The 8158-nt window shown below is 41.3% G+C and overlaps 1 protein-coding gene across 1 annotated transcript; it reads left to right on the forward strand.

Moving 5' to 3' along the window:
- Positions 1-1268: 1268 nt before the first annotated feature.
- Positions 1269-7638, forward strand: LOC149817240 (putative indole-3-pyruvate monooxygenase YUCCA10). The gene is made up of 7 exons (XM_089987049.1): positions 1269-1883; positions 2591-2824; positions 3702-3824; positions 4144-4311; positions 6253-6286; positions 6446-6462; positions 7501-7638. Exons 1-7 carry the CDS (start codon positions 1269-1271, stop codon positions 7636-7638), a joined length of 1329 nt encoding a protein of 442 aa, XP_089843175.1.
- The last annotated feature ends 520 nt before the right edge of the window (positions 7639-8158 follow it).

The raw sequence follows: 8158 nt of genomic DNA on the forward strand, positions 1-8158 counted from the left end.
CACATTATTTTGTGTTTCACATTTTCCATTCATAGTGTGGAATGGAGAAGCAGTTCTAATATAAGGGTATCATGGTCACACTGAAATTAGTGGGAACTTAAGTGCTCTTGGTGAATAGTGTACCACAAACGGTTATGATTGTAATATTCAATAATTGCAGGGCTAAAAAATTCTTCCAATTTTTTTTACCAACCTAGGGTTTTATGTACCTAGACATTATATGGCAACCTTCTTTCCACCGACAATTCTTGGCTTCACCTTAGGGTTTAAGGTACAAATCCCCCAAATACACAAAAATGACAACTCTTCGGCCCAACTTTTCAAAAAAGAAATGTAACAGATGTCTCTCACGTTCATCTCATTCCCCTTGTTCAAAAGGGGTCTAATGTACAATTCAATCCACAATCCCAATAAAACAAACACATAATTTTCCATAACGGCTCTCTAGATTTCCTTCGTTCCTATAGATATTCAAAATTCCCAAAAGATCAAAACAACCCCAAAACATATTTAATCATGGTTAGATGTAGGGGTGTCAAGGGGTCGGGTTTAGTTCAGAGCCAGGTGGAACAACACCTGACCCCGATTTTTGGGTATGGTATCGGGTTTGGATCCGAGTTTAATCGGACCCACCATAAGAGAAACCATACCTGCACCCGATAAGAACTACATGAACCAGACCTGGATCATACCCGGTAAAACAATATTTTTTTACCATGTGTACATTGAAAAATTGCAGGCCTTAATCGGAACTTGGGTCGGGCCCAGGTCTGGTATAAAAATTTACAAACTATACCGGGTTCATGTATTAATTAAACCTTTGAATCTGAACCCGGGTCTTAATCGGGTCTTCTTATTTATCACCATACCCGGACCTGATAGGCTTTGGTTCGGGTCGGGTCTGGATAAACCCAACCCATTGACACCCTTAGTTAGATGAGATCATCTAGGGACATGTGTGGTATTCAAATACCCTGAAGGCAGAAAATTAGATACCAACTTCTTCAAATAGTCACACTAGCCCTATACTTGAAGAAAAACTTTAATCACCTCAAGATAACCCTAAATTTTACAGATTTCCTATATTTTTGGGCCTTTATTGCCCATACTACGGATGGCTAACATTCATGCATGCAAGCAAGCGTACACACACATGCACAAGCAAACGCCATTTTAGAGCAAGCTAGGGTACAAGCATGCAACCTCCAAACACTATAAAAACCTAGGGGGGTGACCATCTTCACCATTGAAGCTGAATTTTTACAACCATGAAGAGAGAGGTAGAGGTGGTCATTGTAGGGGCTGGTCCTGCAGGCCTTGCAGTCTCTGCATGCCTGAGCCAATTCTCTATACCAAACCTCATACTAGAGAAGGAGGACTGCTCCATTTCTCTATGGAGAAAGCGTGCATATGATAGGCTGAACCTGCACCTTGGCAAGACGTTTTGTGAGCTACCCCACATGCCACACCCTGAATCTGCACCCACTTTCCTTTCAAAGTCTGAGTTCATAGACTATGTTGAGAGCTACATAGCGCGGTTCGGGCTCGAGCCTTCCTATGGCCGCTGGGTCCAGCGCGCTGCATTTGATAGAGCCTCCAGCACCTGGCGTGTCACGGCAAAGAACACTCAGACTGGTGAGCATGAGGAGTACCTTGCTCGATTTCTCGTCATCGCCTCCGGCGAGAACGGTGAGGGAAACGTGCCAGACCTACCAGGCCTCCAAGGGTTCAAGGGTGATGTGCTGCACTCTAGCAAGTATAAGTCAGGACGGCCTTACAAGAACCGGGAGGTTCTGGTGGTTGGGTGCGGCAATTCTGGCATGGAGATCGCAGTTGATCTCTGCGAACACGGGGCGAGGACATCGATCGTCATACGGAATCCGGTACCGATCTGATCCACCCATGTTTTCCACCATTTCCATGACCTCTCTCTCTCTCTAGATATCTTGCATGCATTCGTCCATGTTATTCCAAACAATTTATTTGGTCAATTTCTCCATTACAACCTTATGTTTGGTACACATGCAAGAGTTTTCCTTCATTATAATGCCTGATCAACTTATGTTTAGTACTCATGGAAGAGTCTTCTTCATAATTATCATGTCTATTGTCTTTTCAATGCTACTAGTCATTGATTTAAGTTATTTCATGCAATTTTATTCATTGCCAACTTTTGTTAAGTACACAAGCAAGAGCTTTTCTTCATCATTCATGTCTATGATTTTTTTCCATGGCATTGTGATGCAAACCATTTTCTTTCATAGGTTTCTTGCATACAATTTTGACCCTATTGTCAAACCTGTGTTTTCTCATTATTGACTGCCTTTTCTGCACCTTTTTCTTCCTACTATGGGTTCATGCATTTCTCAACTATCTACAGTTTTTTTTTTTTCAAACCGGTCCTCTTTCTTCATATGTCCATTTTCACTTCCCCTCTATTCGAGTTTCTCTCTCTAGATTATTTTTTTCTTTTTCATTTCCCCAAATCTATTTATGGGTTTTTATTGTTTTAAATTTTCATAACAGCCTTCTGCTTCTATATCAGATGCCATGGATTCTGATTCAACCCTTTTGCTTATTTTTGTTGCAGATTCATGTTCTCACAAAGGAGATTGTATACGTGGGAATGCAACTCCTCAAATATCTCCCAATCTCAGCCGTTGATCCCTTGGCTTTGTTGCTTGGCAAGCTCAAATTTGGGGACTTGGAGAAATATGGAATCACTGCGCCCAAGGAGGGGCCCTTCTTCCTCAAAGCCAAGATCGGACGGTCCCCGGTGCTCGATGTTGGCACGGTCGACAAGATCAAATCTGGAGAGATCAAGGTTTTCTTTAATTTTCTTTGGAGGAATTTTTGGGTTTTTTTCTCCACCGTTCGATTTGCATGGGAGCACAGTAGCATGAGACAATGCCATGAGGTTTCTGATTGAAAATCCAAAAATTATCCTGGAGCTAGCCCCTTGGGTATTCAAGAAATACCAAATTTATATACCTCGAGCCCATGGTTGGTTTGGTCCCTAGTTGGTACCAGAACCAACTCAGTCATTGATTCAGTAGCTCCAGTCAAAGTAGGCTTTATCGGGCCGTGTCAATGTTGACTAGGTCCGGTTCGATAAGGTCTGAGCTTACAAATGATCTGGCTTGCGTGAATAGTTATAAGACCCAGCTCACTGAGTATGGTCGATGTCAAGTGGGTCTGGTCAAGTCAGGCTTGCATGGACCCATACAGTGGGCTGAATCAGCCAAGTTCAGGCTTTAGACTGTGATATTCTTCAAGTTGAAGACCTGAAGTCAGCTCAGTCATGACTACGCTGACTTGAACATGTCTATGGTTCAGCCTTGAGTCAGTAGCAAGTCTTCAATGAGAACCCATGTATCCGACCCGGTTAAGGACAGGTGCAGTTTGGTTTGGAACCTGGATCCACCGGGTCCACATGTGATCCAATCTCGGAGTTCTTGCAACTATACTATGAATGGCTATCAAATTCCTCACCAATTTAAATCTCTAACCTGGAACCATTGAAGGCCAACTGGACCATCTCTGTCTGACCTGGATTTCAGTACTATGGTACGACATTTTGAGTTGGATCCAGACCTGGGCGAGGAACCTTTGAAAGTCAGCTCTGGATAGGGATCCACGCAGTTCCGATCCATTCAAGCCCTACTTGAACCAGAATATCTGAAATTCTTTCCTGTTTACAGGTATGCTCCGGGATCAAACTCATAAGGAGCAACAATGTTGAGCTTGAGGATGGCAATGTTCACCGATTTGACGCGATCATTTTTGCAACTGGATACAAGAGCACTGTTTGTACATGGCTTGAGGTACATCACAAACTCATACTTCAATTACAGTAGTGATGGTTTTGAGTCTTTTTCTATATTGATTGAGATAAACAATTCAGAGGATCAGGATGCCTCCTTAATAAGAGTGTACAAATTTTACATAGAGTTTGCTTGATACAACAAGAAGTCTAAGATAAAATTACATAACTACCTTTCAAAAAGATTCGTGAAAATTATGAATTTATATCGAGGTAAAAAAAACAGGCTCCACACTCCTCCAAGAGTAAGACACCACCCATGTTGATTGGTGCCTTTAGGATGGAAGACTAATAAGGAATGCTTTATTTTTCTTGCCTAGGATGATGATGGCTTTTTTGACAAAGATGGTTTTTCTGCAACTGGCTTTCCTAACAATTGGAAGGGGAAGAATGGTCTGTACTGTGCTGGCTTCTCAAGGAGAGGGCTGTTTGGGATATCAGAGGATGCACTAAAGATTGCAGAGGACATAAGCTTGCTGTTTGATCGGGTAAAATGATTTGCAGATGAATGGTGTGGAGCAATTCTACTACTACATAAGTGATGAGATAAATATTATGAATATGCTCATATATACGTTTGTCTGTTACCCAGAAATAATGCAAGAATAAGCAGTTTGTAATGAGTCATATGTGAGTGTCATGTATTCTGTTTTTGGGTCTTTTGGGTTTGGGGTATTTTGATATTACGTATATGTTACCTTACTAAGAGTTTGTATCACATCCATGCTGCTGTGTGTCTGTCGCTATGCGACTGCAATTTTGGTCATGGCTGCAACCCCTTTTCTCATATAAATAATAATAAATAGTTTCATCATCATCATCATCATCTCTCTCTCACACAACCTTTTATAAAGGTCAAATGAAATGATAATTTTCACCTTGGGATATGTTCTCTGTCAAGCTGGACCATGCAACAATTTATTTTTGCTGTGATTTTTTTTGGTGTGAACAACTGATCAAGGTCATACATCCCCTATCAATTATCAATTATCTGTTGACATGGCCTCAGCTTAGGGATGTAAACTGTTCAGATTCAGATACTCATCAAATTCAGATATTTATAGGATCCAATAACAAAAAGTCAAAATCATATCTGCATCATATTATAATCAGATATAGTTTTACCATAAGTAATGCAACTAAATGGAATTGAATTAGGTTGTCTTTCAGATAAAATCCAATGCATTGACATCCCTATCTCCACCTGATAGCGTGCAGTGTTGATTGGACTAGGTAGATAAAGAAAAAAAAACTATAAAATAGAATCTTTATATATATATATATATATATATATATATATATATATATATATATATATATATATATATATATATATATATATATATATATATATATATATATATTTGAGTTATTCCAAGGGCAAACCCCTACCACTGACTGCGCAGACCTCGGATTAATAAAACCCTTGAGATCCTCCCTGACCACCAAAGAGTACACTCAACATAAGACCTCCCTTGTAGTCTTCAGACTAGGGGTGGCAAAACCTGACACGACCCGCCAACCCGACCCGCCAACCCGCCTCTTAGGCGGGTTCGGGTTTGGAAAAAATGAACCCGTTTAATAAACGGGTCGACCCGCCTAACCCGTTTATTAAACGGGTCGGGTTCGTGTTAGGGGTATGTCAACCCGCCTGACCCGTTTAATAAACGGGTTAGTCGGGCGGGTCAACCCGTTTACCCGAACCCGTCAACCCGCAACCCGTTTATAACTTTATATATATATGATTCTAACCCTAAAGTTAGCATTTCCACTTTTCCAGTTCTCGCTCCTTCTTACCTAGCCGCAGCCGATAGCGAGCTGCGAGACGCCGAGAGGCCCGAGACCCCTTTCTCACTTGACAACATCCACCGCTCTCCCTCCTTCTGTTTTGGGTGTCTCTCTCTATTTCTTTCAGCATCCACCGCTCTCCCTCCTTCCGTTGTGGGTTGCTGAGTTGCGTTTACAGGTCCACAAGCAAGTGGAATACCAACAACAGGCTACTACGAGTGCCTCTGCATCTTTTACTGTGGAGGATGCACATCCATGGGGTTTCTCTCAAATTGGGTTGAGGCTTTTGTAGAGTTTTAGTTTTTCCTCCTAAAATTCCATTTTTCCTTTTGTTGGTGTTGTTTTGGCTGGAATTTGAGGGTTTCTTTTATGGTTTTTTAGTGTATGCTCTCAAGCTAATCTGCGCTTGCTGCCCTATCCAGTTTGGTTACTCAATGTATCAGATTAAGTTGTTTTTTTACCTACAGCCTGTTTGGGCTTAGTGGTAGACCTATCGTTGGTGGCATGTTTTTGGTTTAAATATTTTGTTGTTGCCTTCCATCTTTATAAAAGGGAAAAACCATTTGAAGCACACGGCTATATATCCCACCCCTTTTCACATTCATCAGTGTGAGTAAGAATTACTATTTATGTTGTTTCAGGCTGATCCTTTGCTGTGGCTGTTACCATTTATTGGTACATCAAACATCAGGTCTTTAGTATTATACTTGCATATTTACCTGTACATAGTTCAGATTATATGGAGAATGCATCTTTATACCAGCCAGCATATTCCATATTTGAAACAGATCAATAGTATTGGCTGTTTTGACATTGCCTGATTCTACCTTGCAGTACTGCTTGTGTACTCGGTATGGTTGGAATTTTAGCACCACTTTGTGAAGAAACATTATACAGGGGTTTTCTGATGGTGTCTTTGACAAAGTGGTGATGGTGAGCATTTGAATTGTTCAGAAAGATGCAGCTTGAAGAGCTGAACCCTAATGCATTCACTCTGTCAGCTCTTTTCATTCTGTTTCATCAATTGACAGTTTTAGACTTTTAGTTTAACTCATAAATCTGAAAGCCAGTCGGGTTACTCGGGTCGGTTATCGTGTCTATGTTATTGGGTCGACCTGTTTAATAAACGGGTCCCCGTGTCGTGTAAACGGGTCGTGTTGACCCGACCCGTTTATTAAATGGGTTAGGCGGGTCGTGTCGGGTTACCCGTTTAATAAATGGGTCGGGTTCGTGTTTGCCACAGTCGACCCGTTTAATAAACGGGTCGGGTTCGTGTTGAGGTATGCTGACCCGCCAACCCGCCGACCCGACCCGCCAACCCGACCCGATTGCCACCCCTACTTCAGACTATGATCTTCCCATGTCCAATGGCAAACCATGGTTTCTCTTAACCAGGATGGCAGTGCCCATGTGGGCTAATTCATCTAAATCTTGCCAAAGTTTCTAAAGCAACAAAAACAGTTCTAGATATATATAAGCTAGGAATCAAATCCAGAACAGAAGAATAAGGGATAAGCAGGTCTAGCTGTAATCGACCCACCCAATGCATCGATGTGCAGCAAAGTACCTGAATTATAAGCAAGACAAGGTAACCTGCCCCGCCCAAGACAAACAAAGATCAGGTTCATGTTGGGTTATTTCCATCGATGGCCCACTTCATCTAATGGGTTGAGCCCTTGCAAAGTCCACATGGAAATGACATTTGAATCATTTCACCTGAAAATGCTTTAAACACTCGCAGCTGGTGGTTTCGAAAAATAGAGTGCCTCTTTGTATGAAGAAGGCAAGAAAAAAAAAAGAGAAGAGGTACATAGAGAGAAGAGGCTGCAGAAAATTTCTGGGTTGAAGAAGTGCTACAAGCTTTTGATCAAGAGAATGTTGTGAGGTAGATCAGTGGTCAGATTGAGCTGAAACTTGGTCAGCTTGTTTATGATGAACGTCTCTTCAATCTGAATGGTGGAGTTCGTGATTGGTTCTCTTTGTCAATAGATTTCTGTGTAGAGTTGCTCGGCCACCATTCTTGGTGAGATCTCTCCAATCTTCTCTTGGCTCCTTGTAAAAGTTGTCTCTTTATCAAGACTGGTTAATCTTAAAACACTTGTGGTTATATGTCTCTAGTTTTAACTAGAGAGAACTTGTAAGTGCCCGTTACTTTGAGAATAGTGGAGAAGTTCGATGGACTATGGTCTCGTAGTTTTTTTTACTCCTCATTTTTGAGCTTTTATCCAAAAGGGACAACTTTGGTGGATTTGGTCCACCAGTTGCCTCTTCTGCATTACACGTGGAAGGGAAGGAAAGAGGAAGCAAGAAAGAAAAAAAGAGCAAGTTTGAAATTCTTGTTTTTTTCCTTGTTTTTTTTTAAATTTCAAATCATTCAAATGATAGGGGGTAGTTTTGAAAATCTCGCCCCCCTCTCTCTTTCCTTCTTTGAACATGAAATGAAGAAGAGAGAGACTTTTAAAATCTCTCCCTCCTTCCTTTCCTCTTTGCATGGTGTTTCAAAATTGACAATTGATACTTGCCTCCTTCAAGCTATATGCAAAAAGA

The sequence above is a fragment of the Nuphar pumila genome, chromosome 14, assembly GCF_984573655.1.
Source record: "Nuphar pumila chromosome 14, dmNupPumi1.hap1.1, whole genome shotgun sequence".
Taxonomy (NCBI): Eukaryota; Viridiplantae; Streptophyta; class Magnoliopsida; order Nymphaeales; family Nymphaeaceae; genus Nuphar; species Nuphar pumila.

Coding starts and splice junctions, on each gene's coding strand:
- LOC149817240 (XM_089987049.1), top strand. CDS start 1,269: ATGAAGAGAGAGGTAGAGGTGGTCATTGTAGGGGCTGGTCCTGCAGGC. Junction 2,825..3,701: donor TCAAATCTGGAGAGATCAAG/GTTTTCTTTAAT, acceptor TCCTGTTTACAG/GTATGCTCCGGGATCAAACT. Junction 3,825..4,143: donor CTGTTTGTACATGGCTTGAG/GTACATCACAAA, acceptor TTTCTTGCCTAG/GATGATGATGGCTTTTTTGA.